Source organism: Melanerpes formicivorus, unplaced genomic scaffold (assembly GCF_026170545.1).
Source record: "Melanerpes formicivorus ecotype bairdi unplaced genomic scaffold, bMelFor1.0.p_v2 SCAF_24, whole genome shotgun sequence".
Lineage (NCBI taxonomy): Eukaryota > Metazoa > Chordata > Aves > Piciformes > Picidae > Melanerpes > Melanerpes formicivorus.
The window spans coordinates 7,063,322-7,080,762 of NW_027142376.1; the positions used below are offsets into that span (position 1 = coordinate 7,063,322).

General features: G+C 47.2%; 1 protein-coding gene across 2 annotated transcripts in view; it reads right to left on the minus strand.

Moving 5' to 3' along the window:
- Positions 1 to 17,441, minus strand: part of SEPTIN7 (septin 7) — an 88,222-nt gene that overhangs the window by 26,286 nt on the left and 44,495 nt on the right. For both annotated transcript variants that reach the window (XM_068152765.1, XM_068152764.1), the window contains exons 3-6: positions 11,742 to 11,842; positions 10,552 to 10,686; positions 6,574 to 6,691; positions 705 to 797 (exon numbers count right to left, since the gene is read on the minus strand). In XM_068152765.1, coding sequence (XP_068008866.1) covers positions 705 to 797; positions 6,574 to 6,691; positions 10,552 to 10,686; positions 11,742 to 11,842 — 447 coding nt within the window. The remainder of the gene's footprint in view (positions 1 to 704; positions 798 to 6,573; positions 6,692 to 10,551; positions 10,687 to 11,741; positions 11,843 to 17,441) is intronic.

The window sequence follows — 17,441 nt, forward strand, 5'->3', positions numbered from 1 at the left end:
TGAACATATGGAAATGCTTTTTCACTGTGAGGATGCAAGAGCCCTGGAGCAGGCTGCCCAGAGAGGTTGTGGAGTCTCCTTCTGTGGAGACATTCCAAACCCACCTGGATGTGCTCCTGTGTGACCTGCTCGAGGTGATCCTGCTCTGGCAGGGGGGTTGGACTGGATGAGCTTTTGAGAGCTCTTCCAACCCCTAGAATTCTGAGTCTGTGAAACCAAGTCCATGACTAAACACAGCAAAGGCCTTCCAACAGCCTGCCAGTCCTTTTGGTCTTCTTCAGTCATTTGTCTCCACTAAGGTTTCAGGCCATCAATTAGCTGGACAGCAATTAACTGTACTGCACAGACTGTGCCACTGCACACCTGAGACAACCCTTGCCTCCTTCACAGCTCTGAACCCAACAAAATGGGGTAAGTGGCTAAAAGTCAAGCAGAGATGGAATAAAGAGGAAGTAACCTTTCCAGAGTTTATGGAATGAATGTGACCTTGTGTTTTCAATCCAATTTCAGCCACTAAAGGACCTAAATTCTCCCTGAGTGTCATTCACTGCCTCAGCTAAGGCACACTTAGAGCAGCTTTATATCTGACTTGCTTAATCTTCTAAGGGTTTTGGGGGGCTCTTCATTCATGGCAAAGTGTTCACTCCTTCCCCTCCCCTATCCCCCAACCTCAGCAAGCAGTTTTGCAAAAGCAAAGGCTTTACCTTTATCTTTTTGACAATCTTGTTTTCTTCTTCATCATCTGTCTCTGGAAATTCATATATTTTAATTTTGTGCTCTTGGATTTCTTTCATTATCTAAAACAAACAAACAAATCTGTTAGCTGGCTGAGGGATTCACATGCACCTTGCAAAAGCTCTCTCTTTGTCATGAAGATCCTTGCATGTTGAAGTGACTTAAGGTCCACCACAAAACTTGCATGTTTAACACCCTCAGGGATTATTGGCACTGGAGCAGGTTGCTGAGGGAGGTGGTTGAGGCCCCATCCCTGAGCAGATCCTGGGCTGCATCAGGAGAAGTGTGGCTAGCAGGGCAAAGGAGGTGATCCCCCCCTTCTACTCAGCCCTGGTGAGACCCCACCTGGAGTACTGCCTCCAGTTCTGGAGCCCCTAGTACAAGAGGGATCTGGAGGTGCTGGAAGGTGTCCAGAGAAGGGCCACAAGGATGATCAGAGGGCTGGAGCACCTCTCCTATGAGGACAGACTGAAGGAGTTGGGGCTGTTCAGTCTGTAGAGGAGAAGGCTCCCAGGTGACCTCATTGTGGCCTTCCAGGATCTGAAGGGGGCCTACAAGAAGGCTGGGGAAGGACTTCTCAGGATCTCAGGTAGTGATAGGACTAGGGGGAATGGAATGAAGCTGGAGGTGGGGAGATTCAGGCTGGAGGTGAGGAGGAAGTTCTTCCCCATGAGAGTGGTGAAGCCCTGGAATGGGTTGTCCAGGGAGGTGGTCGAGGCCCAGTCCCTGGAGGTGTTTAAGCCCAGGCTGGATGAGGCTCTGTCCAGCCTGATCTAGTGTGGGGTGTCCCTGCCCATGGCAGGGGGGTTGGAACTAGATGATCCTTGTGGTCCCTTCCAACCCTGAATGATACTATGATACTATGATATTCAAGGTGAGGGCTCTGGGCAACCTGATCTAGTTGAGGATGTCCCTGCTGACTGCAGAGGGGGTTTGGACAGGATAAGCTTTGGAGGTCCCTTCCAGCCCAGACCATTCTGTGATGATCATCTCTCCTTCTCCTAGGAGAAGACAGGATTAGAGGCAGAGCCTCACAGCTAACAGAGTATCATCCATCAACACAAAGCAGCAAAAACAAACTTCAGCTTCCTACAACAGAGCAAGCACAGATCCATACCAATGGGAATTCCACCTGCACATGTCACAAGTAATACAACACAGCTTAAGTGTTCAGCCTAGTCCCTTAAAAACCAGAACCACCCCACCATAAAAACAAACCCAAACCCACCCTGCTGCTGCCACTCCTTTTCTTTTTCTACCTCACCTGAGCATCAGTTTCCTGAAGCAGGATCACCTGCCTATTTTAATGGAGCTTGGGACTGACAAACTGACTCCAACCTTCAGTTGTGTTTAAAAAAAAAAGACCCCAACTGTGCTGGTTCTGGTGCTCATTTTGTCTGGAGGGGATAGCTTTAAAAACAAACTGATGAGTTTCCCAGAATTCTGGAGCAAAAAAATAAATATAAATAAATAGAAATGTATTAGAGCATTTAGCTGACAGCTGCACTGCAGAGCCCTGGGGAATGTTTCCAGCTCATCAGTTTGCAGCCTTGTGAGAACTTTTAAGTCTCCAGTTCGTGCAAGGCTTCACTGTGCCAAGTTTGATTTGGGAAAGTCTCCTCTATTTAACACCAATTTATTGACAAAGCTGCTTGTAAACTGCCCTGCCCATGGCAGGAGAGGTGGAGCTAGATGATCCTTGAGGTCTCTTCCAACCCTGACAATTCTATGATTCTAACTTAAGGAATATTCTGGCTTTCACCATTTTGTCTCTCTTTACATAACCCTCCCCTTCCCCCACACCATGAAATGCAGCCAAAACAGAATTCAGGTCTATAGCACCTAGCTTAAGCTTCTCCAGGGCAGAAAATATCCTTTAATTCTTAGTCTGAAGTCAAAAGTTCTGCACAGAATCTCTCTTAATGCAAAATTCTTCCCCCCCCTCCCCCCAGGATCTGTTTTCTTGTAAACTGAAACTGGAGGCAGTGAGCTTTGTAGAGTAGGGTCAATAGTTGGGCTTGATGATCCCAGAGGTCTTTTCCAACCTAAATGATTCTACTATAAGAAACTTCATGCCTTGTCTTGCCCTTTTCTGGGCCTTCCCTATCTTCCCTCGTGCAACACACCAACATTCTACTCTGATCATGTAGTTGAAATAAAACATAAACCACTTGGAGATATCAACACCAAATTTACTCTGCAAATACAAGAGAACTGTATCAGTGATACCAATGCTAGAGCTACTCTCATCATCTTTAAAATGCACTGCCACAGCCCAAGACTGAACAGCATTGGCCACAACAACCCCAGGCAGTGCTACAGGCTGGGGTCAGCGTGGCTGGAGAGCAGCCAGGCAGAGAGGGACCTGGGGGTACTGGTTGATAGTAGGCTGAACATGAGTCAGCAGTGTGCCCAAAGAAACAAACAAAATGAAACATCCCCAAATCCCCAAAGGTCACAAAAATGGCAACAAAACCCCAATCAATTAAAACACAAACACTCACCCCAAAACAATAAAACAGAAAACCAAGGACCCAACCCTCCACAAAAAATGGATAGAAACCCAAAACACTCCAAAAAACACACACAAAGTAAAAAAACCCCAAATGAAATAAACCCAAATCCCCCAAAGGTCACAAAAATGACAACAAAACCCCAATCAATTAAAACCCAAACACTCTCCCCAAACCAACAAAAAACCCCAATCCAATAGCCCAATCCTCCCCCTACAAATGGATAAAACCCCAAAACACACCAAAACCACCCCACAAACACAAAGGTAAAAAGACCAAAGAAACAAACAAATGAAACAAACCCAAATCCCCAAGGTCACAAAAATGACAACAAAACCCCAATCAACTAAAAAGCAAACACAATCTCTCCCTAAACCAATAAAAAAGCAAAACCAATAACCCAACCCTCCCCCCAAAGTGGATAAACCCCCCCAAAACACACACAAAATCCCCACACACAAATGAAAAGCAAAACCAAAAAAGGAAACAAAATGAAACAAACCCAAATCCCCAAAGCTCACAAAAATGACAACAAAATCCCAATCAACTAAAAACCAAACACAACCTCTCCCCAAACCAACAGAAAACCAAAACCAATAGCCCAACCCTCCCCCCAAAATAGATAAAACCCCAAAACACACCAAACAAACCCCACAAACACAAAGTTAGAAAGACCAAACAAACAAAATGAAACAAACCCAAGTCCCCAAAGGCCACCAAAATGACAACAAAACCCCAATCAACTAAAAAGCAAACGCAACCTCTCCCCAAACCAACAGAAAACCAAAACCAATAACCCAACCCTCCCCCAAAAATGGATAAAACCCCAAAACACACCAAAAAACTCACACAAAAACCAAAGTACAAATAGCCCAAAAGCAAACAAAATGAAGCAAACCAAAATCCCCAAAGGTCACAACAACAAAACCCCAATCAAGTAAAAACCAAACTCAACCTCTCCCCAGACCAATAGAAAACCAAAACCAATAACCCAACCCTCCTCCCAAAATGGATAAAACCCCAAAACACACCAAACAAACCCCACAAACACAAAGTTAGAAAGACCAAACAAACGATATGAAACAAACCCAAATCCCCAAGGTCACAAAAATGACAACAAAACCCCAATCAATTGAAAGCTAAACACAATCTTGCCTCAAACCAACAAAAAAACAAAACAAATAACCCAACCCTCCCCCCAAAATGGACAAAACCCCAAAACACACCAAAAAACTCACACAAAAACCAAAGTAAAAATAACCCCAAAGCAACCAAAATGAAGCAAACCAAAATCCCCAAAGGTCACAACAACAAAACCCCAATCAATTGAAACCCAAACTCTCCCCAAACCAACAGAAAACCAAAACCAATCACCCAACCCTCCCCCCTCAAAATGGATACAATCCCAAAACCCACCCAAACTAAAAACCAACCCAACCCACCAACCAACATGAAACAACCCCAAAATCCCCAAAGGCCACAAAAGGAGAAGAAAAATCCCCACCCAGTTAAAAGAACACAAAGCAAGACCAAGGACCCCAAGCAAAGAAATGAACCACCCCCACCCCCCACCCCCCCCCCAGCAAATAAATTCACAATACAAAACCCTAACCAACTAACCAACCCCCCTCAAAACCCAACCACCACCACCCAGCCTTCTGTGAGGCACCTAAATAAAATCTTTGCAGGTTCCCTGTCCTTCCTTGCTGATTTTTATCTCGGCGGTGAATTGCTTCCCTTGCCAAGAATCACATTGCACTTGGAAACCTCCTCCCCTGAGGACAGACCCAGGCTTATTTCACCCTGAAATGATTACATCTAGAGACAGAAATTACTTTGGGTTTTGCTGTCTCCAAGTCATTGCTTGGGGGGGAGGGGGGGGGAGGGGGGGTTGAACATTTGGGGGTTTTTTGGTGTAGAAGTTGTTAATTCTCACCACTCAGAATCACAGAGTGGTTTGGGTGGGAAAGCACCTCTAAGGGTCAGCAAGTCCAAACATCACCAGGAAAGCACCATGGCATTAAACCACATCTCAAAGCCCACATATTTCTTCAACACCTCCAGGCGTGGTGACTCCACAGAATCACAGATTTTCAGGAGCTGGAAGGGACCTTAAAAGATCATGAGCCAGCAGTGTGCCCAGGTGGCCAAGAAGGCCAATGGCATCCTGGCCTGCATCAGGAATAGTGTGGCCAGCAGGAGCAGGGAGGTCATTCTCCCCCTGTACACTGCACTGGTTAGGCCACACCTTGAGTCCTGTGTCCAGTTCTGGGCTCCTCAGTTTAGGAAGGAGGTTGACTTGCTGGAAGATGTCCAGAGAAGGGCAACAAAGCTGGGGAGGGGTCTGGAACACAGCCCTGTGAGGAGAGGCTGAGGGAGCTGGGGTTGCTTAGCCTGGAGAAGAGGAGGCTCAGGGGAGACCTTCTTGCTCTCTACAACTCCCTGAAGGGAGGTTGTAGCCAGGAGGGGGTTGGTCTCTTCTCCCAGGCAAGCAGCACCAGAACAAGAGCACACAGTCTCAAGCTGCACCAGGGGAGGTTTAGGCTGGAGGTGAGATAGAAATTCTTCTCAGAAAGGGAGATTGGCCATTGGAATGTGCTGCCCAGGGAGGTGGTGGAGTCACCATCACTGGAGGTGTTCAAAAAGGGATTGGATGTGGCACTTGGAGCCATGGTTTAGTTGTCAGGAGGTTTTGGGTGATAGGTTGGACCTGATGATCTCTGAGGTCTTTTCCAACCTTATTGATTCTATCATTCTATGATCATCTAGTCCAACCCCCCTGCCAAAGCAGGAACACCTACACCAGATTTAACATCTCCTTGAGCAGACTGTTCCAATGCCTGACCACTGGAACAAAACAAATGTTTTCTCACCTTCAACCTAAACATCCCCTGCCACACTTTCAGCTCATTTCCTCTTGTTCTATCACCTGATGTTAGGGAGAAGATACCAGTCCCTCACCTCACTCCAAGCTCCTTTCTGGGAGTTTTTGAGAATAATAAGGTCTCCTCTTAGTTTCCTTTCCCAGTCCCCTCGGCTATCACCTCTTTACATGAGGTTCTGAGGGCACTTCATGTGAGGCTTCAATCAAGTGTCCACCACCAGCTAAGCTCCACTTTCAACAACCTGGGAGCTCGTCAGCTGCAGTATCTCAACCCCCTTGGGATGCGCAACTTCATGCCTGAGACTTTCTTTTTCCCTTTCTTTTGCTTTTTCTCCCCTCTCCCTTTCCCCCCCTTTCTCCCCTCCCCCTTTGCCCCTTCTTCTCCCACAGGGATGAACTAGGTACATTACTGTGTTGTAAACATGGCATCTTTCAGCTCACCTGTTTTTTGAACTGTTGGCATTCCTCAGGTGTGAGTGTGTCTGCTTTGGCAATGAGGGGAATGATGTTCACCTTTTCATGCAGGCGTTTCATAAACTCTATATCCAAAGGCTTAAGCCTGAAAGACAGCAGCAGAGCTTTGGCAATTCATAGCACACACAAAATAATAAGAGCACACACAAATGGTCTGAGATTTGGCCTGACAGCTGCTCTGAAGACTACTGATTTATGGTAGGTGCTTGAATTGAAGTCAAAAGGCTACCTGCAGCTGCTAGAATTGGCTAACAGCAGAGGAGTAAGTTGTCAGATAATACTAATAGTAGTCATGAGACGTCTGCTAGTTGATCTTTAGAGGTCCCTTCCAGCCCCTAACATCCTGTGTGATGCTGTATGAAATTACACTCATTGAAGAGCTCTTCTGTGAGGGTAGTGAAGCTAGTGTCAGCAGCTGGAAAATAGTCACAAGATCACAGGATGTTAGTGGTTAGAAGGGACTTCTGGAGAACTTCCAGTCCAACGTCCCTGCCAGAGCAGGACCAGAGAATCCAGCACAGGTCACACAGGAACACATCCAGACAGGGCTGGAAAGGCTCCAGAGAAGGAGGCTCTACAATATCTCTGGGCAGCCTGTTCCAGTGCTCTGTGGCTTTTACAGTAAAGAAGTTCTTCCTCATGTTGAGGTGGAACCTCCTGTGCTGGAGTTTATATCCACTGCCCCTTGTCCTATCCCAGGGAGCAACTGAGCAGAGCCTGTCCCTGTCCCTGCCTTCCTGTCCCTCACCCCTCAGATATTAACAGACATTGATCAGATGCCCTGTCAGTATTCTCCTCTCCAGACTCAACACCCCCAGAGCTGTCAGCCTCTCCTCACCAGGCCACTGCCTGCAGTCCCTTCATCATCCTTGTAGCTCTCTGTTGGACTCTCTTCAGCAGATCCCTGTCCCTCTTGAACTGGGGGGCCCTGAACTAGATGCAATATTCCAGGTGTGGCCTCACTAGGGCAGAGTACAGGGGAAGGAGAAGCTCCCTCGATTTCCTACTCCAGATAGAGTTTACAGTTGTGAATCCTTTTCTGCTCACACATGCAGCTTTACTTTCTGAAAGTCATGTTTATTCTTCCTGGGAGTGGGCTGGGAGATTCCTTTATACTTTAGATTGCTGAAGAGAGTCAACTCAGTGAGTGAATGAAGTAGAAATATCCCATCCCTAATTTGCTCTCCAGAGAAAGACCATTATGAAAGTGGATGACAGTGATATAAAAACTAAACCATGCACCATATGGGGATATAAACCCATCAGTGGGGATCAAAGTGGTGTTTCCTGCTTGCTGAAACAAAGCCACCGAGACTGATGCATTAACGTTGCAGAATAATAGCAAGTTTAGCCAAGCTTAAAGGATTCCCTTCAAAGGATTTAGCAAGATTATTTCTCATATTAAAAATATATATGTAAAATAATTAGGAACATTGTGAATCAGACTCTTTTGGTACTCAAATTTAACTCCTCCAAACCTTACATAAAGAATTACACAGAAAAGAAGCCCTGAAGAGCACATCACTTTCACCTTTCCTGCCTGCCACTGAACTACTCAGCTCTTCAACATTCCATCAGACAGCTAACATTAATGCACACCTAGATTAGGAGCACTGGCTGGGCAATCCTTCCACCTCAACAGGCTTTCCCTGTCTTCATTTCAAAACACCACCTAGGGTGACACCAGGCTGAAGGGCAGTCACCAAAGCAAAGCATTTCAGTGCTCACCTCAAGGCCTTGAGTTTGCAGTGGAGGCTGAAGCAAGCAGCCTTTACCTAAAGATCCCATACAGCAATTCATTAGCACCTCATTCACTTACCTGGAAGGTTCCTCCCACCCCTTCACTCTCTCCCTCTACCCCCCAGCTGTGATGATGATGAAGACAACAGTTGAAACTGGGGGAGGAGAGGGGATAAGTTGAATGGATCTAACCTTCACTTATAAATTGTAACAAGGTGGCTTTTGTGAATGCATCCAGGTTTTGTTTCAGGGGAGGTTCAGGCTGGATGTTAGGAAGAAGGTCTTCCCAGAAAGAGAGATTGGCCATTGGAATGTGCTGCCCAGGGAGGTGGTGGAGTCACCGTCCCTGGAGGCATTTAAGAAGAGCCTGGATGAGGCACTTGGTGCCGTGGTTGAGTTGATTAGATGGTGTTGGGTGATAGGTTGGACTTGATGATCTTGAAGGTCTTTCCCAACCTGGTTAATTCTATTCTACTCTACTCTAAGTCAGGAAGGCAAACAGAAGTAGTTCACCCTGCAACTACTTTAACTCAGTGTAAATCCAATCATGCATTAAGAGCAAAGGGCACACTCTGCTCATCAGGTTATGTGCTGCTGTCTGCACAGGAAACATGACTGAAAGCTGCACAGCCACAAAACCCAGGTAGGAAGTGAGCCACGTCCTTTCAGAGAGGCCACTACCTTAAAAGAGGAAATGAATGCTAACAGGAACACCAATGCCCTCTGTGCTCCATTCATTTCCTTAACTGGGTGACAACTCCAAGCATTTACTCCAGTAACTGGAAAACACTACCCAAACCTCTCTCAACTTTACTTCCCCTACCCACAAATAACAACATGAAATACCTGCACAAGCAACATGCTTTTCCAGCTTTCAGTCTCATTAATTTAGTGCCCCAAGTGTAAGTTATCTGAAGCAGGACCTTTTTTTCCCCCCTCCCCACCTCACAATCAATTTTTACCACCCCCTGGCTTAGAAGCTTTTAATTGATAAAAAGGGAGGGCACAGGGGTGTGGAGGGAAAGCAAATAGGTTTTGAAGAGTCTGAAAGTTAAAGATTGACTGAGAAAAGGAATGGCTCATCTTCCCTTCTCCTTCAATGGCATTTTGGGTTTGCACAGCAGCAAAACAGTGCAGGCCAAGGATTCAAGTGTCTGCATTCAAACCTGACATGCTGACATTGCAAATCTGCATGCTGGGCAATGACTGTGTTTAATTAAAGCAAGCCTGCATAAGAAAACAAAAATCCTGCCCCACCTTCCAGTACTTCTTTCCAAACCTGAGACCTCTCTGTCCAGTGAAAATGATGAGAACTATTCCAATGCTAGAGCTCAGCAGCTGGGATTTTGCACTACCTGAGGAATATTCTCAGAATCCCTTCATTGCTGCTGCCTTATTTTTTAACCCATACAACAGAATAGGCTTCTTCTCTTCTCCTCCTCCTGGTTTTGAAGGTGTAGTTTAAGAGCCTTCTGACAAATTTAATCACTTATAACACAACAACAACATGCCAAGCAACCAGTTTTAGATATAGTCAGTCTGCATCTAATACATCCTGGCAATGCAGTTCTCCCTCTTTACCACTAGATAGAAGTCTGATCCAGTGAAAAAAACTGAGCAGGGGTGGAAGATTGTCTAACAAGTGTGTGTGGGGGGAAAAACCCCAAAAGACTCAGAATGTCTATACTGGAAGTGTCTCCAGACAAAGGATGACACCCTAAGTGAACTAAAGCATTCTTACAAATGCAGGAATTGATCATTGCAATCAAAATTGATCATTAAAATCCAAGGGAGGGAACAAGAGTGGAAAGGAGAAATCCTGTTGCTTGCAGTGTCAGCCTAAGAGAAGTGTGTGAAGAAAAGGCAGAGAGATCACAACCAGATCCTCACACATTCACGAGCACCTACATTTGTATTTGGAATTGTTCCAGCTGGGTATTTTTAATTGCTCTAGCACAGTTTTTCTTGTTGTGCAGCTGATGTGCAGTCATGGATGGTTGTTTTTTTTAGTGTACTAACTTGTCTGGCTTGCTGAAGTCCCTTCCAACCCTAACAATTCTATGATCCTAAGTTTGACAAATCAAAGCTCATCCTGAGCTGAAGCGGGGTCTGCAGGCCCTCATGAAAATCCTCCTTGGAACTCAGAAAACCAAACCTGGGTGTTTCTCTGAGAGAAGAGAGAGAAAGGAAACATGAAATACAAACCCATGTCCTGAAGGAGCAATGAAGTATAAACAGCACTGCACTCTGTTGTCTGGCATCTGGCGTCTGTTCACTCGGGATTCTGCATTCAGGTAGTCCTCAAATTTGCTGTCGATGTAGTCGATGACTGGCTGCCAACTGCAGAGGTTACAGCAAGAAAAACCTCTAAGTTGTCCACTCATGTAAAACAGCCTGGCTGTGCTAACAACCAGAGGGAAACCATTTTGTAGAATGCCACAGGCAGGGATGCCTCTCAGCCAGACTCAGCTGCTCAGGGCCTCACCAAACCTGGCCTTCAACACCCCGCAGGGACAAAGCAGCCACAGCCTCCCTGAGCAGCCTATTCCAGACTCCCACCACTGTCAATCTGAAGAACTTCTTCCTAAGATCCAGCCTAACCCTACTCTCCCTCAAGCCTTCAAACTATTCCCCCTTGTCCTATCTTTAGACACCCTTATGTGAAGTCCCTCTGCAGCCTTCCTGTAGGATCCCTTCAGGTAATGGAAGGCAGCTTTAAGGTGCCCCCAAAGTCTTGTCTTCTCCAGGCTGAACACCCCCAGCTCCCTCAGGCTGTTCTCATAGCAGAACTGTTCAAAGCTTTGCATCACCTTTGTTTCCCTCCTGTGGACTCACTCCAACAGTTCTATGCCCTTCTTATGCTGAGGACACCAGAACTGGACAGAACTGGTGCCTCAAAAGAGCAGAGTAAAGAGGCAGAATCCCCTTTCTTGCCCTGCTGGCCACGAGACTTCAAGGCAGTTATAAAGCTCTGAAGATACAATCTGTGAGTTCACAGAAGGGGAAAAAAAAATACCCTTTCAAACACAATTACCTTCATTGTAAGAGCATTAAATAGAACACTTAAGAGCAGCAGCCAAAAGAACACGCTTTACTGGTCACATCTGGTGACAGCACCCAAGCTGGTTCTGCACACTGCACTTGTGGATACAGAGACAAATGCTGCATTCACTTTCAAGGGAGAAGCTGACAGCATTTCAATCCAGTTCAAAAAACCAAGGGTCCTTGAAACCACAGCAATCAGTAGTTTTCAGCCAGGTGGCAAGCTTAAAAGTGTCAATATTTTAACTCTGCCTTTCATGATAATAATAAATATCACAAGGTGTGCCTGACACACACACACACACAACATGACTCAGACATCGGTGTGGGAGAAGACACAAAGGATGTCTTACCAATTGCTATTATCCACAGCATCTCCAAATCCTGGTGTGTCAACTATTGTGAGTAGTAACTGAACGCCTCCCTCTTTGATTAAAACTTTGGACTGCTCAACCTGGAAAAAGAACAAGGCAAGGTGAGTTCAGTTTTCAGCAGTTCTCTCAGCAACCTTACACAGTGGGAAAAGCAGGCTGTGGAAGAGAAGTCTGACAGAGAATTCCTAACTCTTCTGCTTCAGAGGGATACTGGGGCTCTCTTTTGCTTGTAAAATCCCAACAACTGATAACCATTTATGTGGTGAGAGACTGGCACAGGTTGCCCAGGGAGGTGGTGGAAGCCTCATCCCTGCAGATTTTGAAGGCCAGGCTGGATGTGGCTGTGAGCAACCTGCTGTAGCAGGAGGTGCCACATTAGGGAAGTTAGGGAAGTCATTCTGCCCCTGTACTCTGCACTGGTTAGGCCACACCTTGAGTCCTGTGTCCAGTTCAGGGCCCCTCAGTTTAGGAAGGACATTGAGACACTTGAATGTGTCCAGAGAAGGGCAACAAGGCTAGGGAGAGGCCTTGAGCACAAGCCCTGTGAGGAGAGGCTGAGGGAGCTGGGATTGTTTAGCCTGGAGAAGAGGAGGCTTAGGGGAGCCCTCATTGCCCTCTCCAGCTACCTGAAAGGTGGTTGTAGCCAGGAAGGGGTTGGTCTCTTCTCCCAGGCAACCAGCACCAGAACAAGGGGACACAGTCTCAAGCTGCACCAGGGGAAGTTTAGGCTGGAGGTGAGGAGAAAGTTCTTCACTGAGAGAGTTGTTGGCCATTGGAATGTGCTGCCCAGGGAGGTGGTGGAGTCACCGTCCCTGGAGGTGTTCAAGAGGGGACTGGATGTGGCACTTGGTGCCATGGTCTAGTCATGAGGTCTGTGGTGACAGGTTGGACTTGATGATCTTTGAGGTCTCTTCCAACCTTAGTGATACTGTGATACTGTGTCCCTGCCCATAGCAGGGGTTTGGAACTGGCTGATCCTTGAGTTCATAGAATCATCAAGGTTGGAAAAGAGCTCAAAGATCATGAAGTCCAACCTGACACCCAAGACCTCATGACCACTAGACCGTGGCTCCAATCCCCTCTTGAGCACCTTCCAACCCTAACAGTTGTATGGTTTTTAGAGGGTCATAGTTTAAGCAACAATCAGTGATTGAAAGAACACATGTAAGTATATATGCTTTTAAAGGATTTCATTGGTTTAGTATTTTAAGAGATGTTATCGTTTGAATAGGTTTTGTTATTTTAATGTGCTTCCATCTTTTATCATATTTTGTTATTTTAACTCCTGCTGGAACAGGAACAACCCTAACCAACAATACTAATGCTGGGACCAAATCATAGAATGCCTTAGGTTGGAAGGAATCTGACAGATCATCTCCTCCAACCTCCCCTCCATGGGCAGGGACACCTCTGGCTGCTCGAGGCCTTATCCAGCCTGACCCTGAACACCCTCAGGGAGGAGGCAGCCCCAGCCTCCCTGGGCAGCCCACTGCAGACTGCCACCACCCTTGTACCGAAGAACTTCCTCCTGAGATCCAGTCTAACCCTGCTCTCTCTCAGGCATCACACTTCATGGAATTGTGAACTTTGGTCACATCAATGAAAATAACACTTTTCAAAACTAATCCTCCCCCCAGCTACCTTAGACTCCATATTTTTTAGCCCTTTAAATGCATTTTTAAGACTGCATTTCTTCTTCAGCTAGTATAATGCTTGGCAAAGGGACCACAGAACGTGATGGCTTCCTGTTGCGAGCAGAGTGATATTGGAAAGCAAACCAACCTGGCTGCAATCTGCTGAGCTAGACCTCATGTGACCATAATGGATTGGTTCCTGTTAGCTCAAGCCACTGATAGAAACCTGGCTCAGAAGGCAGCTGCACCAGCAGAAGGCATGATGCAAGACCTGGGTGTGGGAAGGCATGCCTGGAGTGGTGACCACCCATCTGCAGCTCAGCTCAGCCAGCTTGCAGTAAGCCAGCCAAGCAGATTAAGCATATCATGACACAGAAAACTTAGGGTAAACAGCAAAGAGTTGATGACCTCCTCTTTCTACTGACTTCTCAGTCATTATTGATAATGCAGCATCAGCTCTATCTGCCTGAGGAAGTGCTGTACACCACTGTTGTATCAGTCTGCTCAACAACAGTAAGTATTGCTGACTACAGCTACCTGAAGGGGCAGTGCAGCCAGGTGGGGGTTGGTCTCTTCTCCCAGGCAACTAGCACCAGAACAAGAGGACACAGTCTCAAGCTGTTCCAGGGGAGGTTTAGGCTGGAGGTGAGGAAGAAAGTTCTTCCAGAAAGAGCAACTGGCCATTGGAATGTGCTGCCCAGGGAGGTGGTGGAGTCACTGTTGATTAGATAGGGTTGGATGATGGGCTGGACTGGATGATCTTGGGAGGTCTCAACCTGGTTGATTCTGTGTGTGTGAAATTACAAACTCACTGTGCTGGCTCCTTCCAATTGCCCTTCCCCCTTGCCCCTTCCCCCTCACTATTAAGACCATTTCTATTATATTATCAGTTTTCTAGACATGGATTCAAGCAATCAACCACTTGAGCCACTTATTCATGAGCTGGCAGACGCCAGTGCCACCCTGCTGCTCATTGCTGAACACTGCTTAAGGCTCCTGAACCCTAGCTAGGGAGAGACAAGACAGTTACCTTTAGCCAGGTGAACAATGCAGGAACATTCAATGATGAACTCTTAGAGAAAGCCCAAACTTGTATGATGAACCCTATCAAAGTGGTCTCCTGACAACTCAAAGGTTTGAGGTCACATCAGTGCTGCCTAAACACTCGCACAGCCCCATTCACAGAGATGGGACAGCCCCAGAGCCACACCCAGCACTGCTGTAAAGGCTTTGCAATGCCTGGTTATGTGATGCAACATCAGCCTGCAAGAGGAGTTAACACTCTGCAGAAAGTCAAACCCAATCTCTCTTGCACAAGCACAGCCCTGATTCTAATTCAGAACACAACACACAGAACACAGCAACTAGCTGCAAATGAAGCTTCATATTTAACCCCAGAGTAAGCATCAGTAGGGATCCCATCTAAGCCAGGTCAATCCCTTTCACTGCTAGGTCTCAAAAAAAACAAACTCAGGAGGCAGACTATGGCTGTCTGCAGCATGCAGTCAGCATTATCTGCTTCCTCACCCACCAAGACAAAGATAGATCAGTAAGGCAGCTTCACAGAACAGAAGTCCCCTACACTGAGCTACCTCAGGTCCAGCCAACATGGATTTAGGAAGGTCCTGCCTCTCCAAACTGATCTCCTTCTATGCCAGGATGACTGCCTGGTGGACGTGGGGAGGCCTGTGGATGTGGTCTACCTGGACTTCAGCAAGGCCTTTGACACTGTCCCCCACAGCAAACTGCTGGCTAAGCTGTCAGCTCGTGGCTTGGACAGCAACACTCTGAGCTGGGTTAGGAACTGGCTGGAGGGCCGAGCCCAGAGAGTGGTGGTGAATGGTGCCACAGCCAGCTGGCAGCCAGGCACCAGTGGTGTGCCCCAGGGATCAGTGCTGGGCCCTGTGCTCTTTAACATCTTCATTGATGATCTGGATGAGGGGATTGAGTCAGTCATCAGCAAGTTTGCAGATGACACCAAGTTGGGAGCAGATGTTGGTCAGTTAGAGGGTAGAAAGGCTCTGCAGAGGGACCTCAACTGACTACACAGATGGGCAGAGTCAAACAGGATGGCATTCAACAAGTCCAAGTGCCAGGTTCTGCATTTTGGCCATGGCAGCCCCATGCAGTGCTACAGGCTGGGGTCAGAGTGGGTGGAGAGCAGCCAAATGGAGAGAGACCTGGGGGGGGCTGATTGACAGCTGCCTAAACATGAGCCAGCAGTGTGCCCAGGTGGCCAAGAGGGCCAATGGCATCCTGGCCTGCATCAGGAATAGTGTGGCCAGCAGGAGCAGGGAGGTCATTGTGCCCCTGTACTCTGCACTGGTTAGGCCACACCTTGAGTACTGTGTCCAGTTCTGGGCCTCTCAGTTTAAGAAGGACATTGAAACACTGGAATGTGTCCAGAGAAGGGCAACAAAGCTGGAGAGGGGCTTGGAACAGCCTGAGGAGAGGCTGAGGGAGCTGGGGTTGCTTAGCCTGGAGAAAGAGGAGGCTCAAGGGAGACCTTCTTGCTCTCTAAAACTACCTGAAGGGTGGCTGTAGCCAGGAAGGGGTTGGTCTCTTCTCTCTAGCAACCAGCACCAGAACAAGAGGACTCTCAAGCTGAGCCAGGGGAAGTTTAGGCTGGAGGTGAGGAGAAAGGTCTTCACTGAGAGAGTTGTTTGCCATCGGAATGTGGTGCCCAGGGAGGCATCACCATCCCTGGAGGTGTTCAAGAGGGACTGGACATGGCACTTGGTGCCATGGTCTAGTCATGAGGTCTGAGGTGACAGGTTGGACTTGATGATCTTTGAGGTCTCTTCCAACCTTGGTGATACTGTGAATCCAGGTTGGGTGGACTTTAAGGCCACTTAGTTCAAACTCCTACTTGGAGTTGGCCTTATTGCAAGGATAGGAAGATATAAAACAAATCCTAAACCACAACCCACACCCTCTAGGTAGAGACAACCCCAAGCTGAAGTTACCCTGTAGAGCTCCTATCCTTCCACAGGTGGCCAGTCTGGAGCTGTCAGAAGGTAGAAGCACGTGCAGTGCTTCCCAAGCCTGTCCTAATTGTGCTGAATGTGTTTTCCCCTGTCAAGAGCTCGATGGAGAAACTGTATTGCACGCAATTAATTGATGCCAGAACTGGGGACAGTAACCCCCAGCCACACAGTCAACTCAGCCAAGAGTTTACTACTTGCAGGCTTTAGTAAACAGGAGATTAGCTTCTGATTCCTTGCATTCCTTTAGCTATCTTTCATGCTGGAGCCACAGAGCTCTCCTATAACCAAGCTCTCTTCAAGTATGAGAAAGCTGTGAGACTTTCAAAACACTGGAGATGACAATGTTGAGAGCTCCACTCTTGCCAAGCACTGCAGGGTATCAGATTTATTCTCCAACACCAAAATTCCCAGCAAGAGCCATTAAATTATTAAGAACTCCGAGCAGAAGGCTTTTACAACAGAAACACTTAATGACACATCAGCCTGAACATGTGTTTATAACAAAGGAAAAGGAAGCTCAGGAGATCCTCAGAAATGCCATGGCAAATGCTTTTCCTGATCCTGCAGGCCTGTAAAAAAGCAAAAATCAAAGTGTGGCTGCTTTGAGAAGTCACCTCTCTGACAAACCACAGAATTGTCAGGGTTGGAAGGGACCTCAAGAATCAGCCAGTTCCAACCCCCTGCCATGGCCAGGGACACCTCACACTACAGCAGCTTGCTCACAGCCACAGCCAGCCTGGCTGCAAAAACCTCCAGGAATGAGGCTGCCACCACCTCCCTGGGCAACCTGTGCCAGTCTCTCACCACCCTCATGGGGAAGAACTTCTTCCTAACAGCCAATCTGAACCTGCAAATGAGCTGCACTAAGGACATCTGCAGACAGTGCCAGTATCTTACTGGGTGCTGAGGATTTAAACTGATCCTCACTTTGCACAAATGCATGTAGGTGTCTTGCTATCAGAGCAGGGTTTTCAAACATCAGGCTCTTCTTAAACACCTCCAGTGATGGTTGCCTCCACCACCTCCCTGGGCAGCACATTCCAATGGCCAATCTCTCT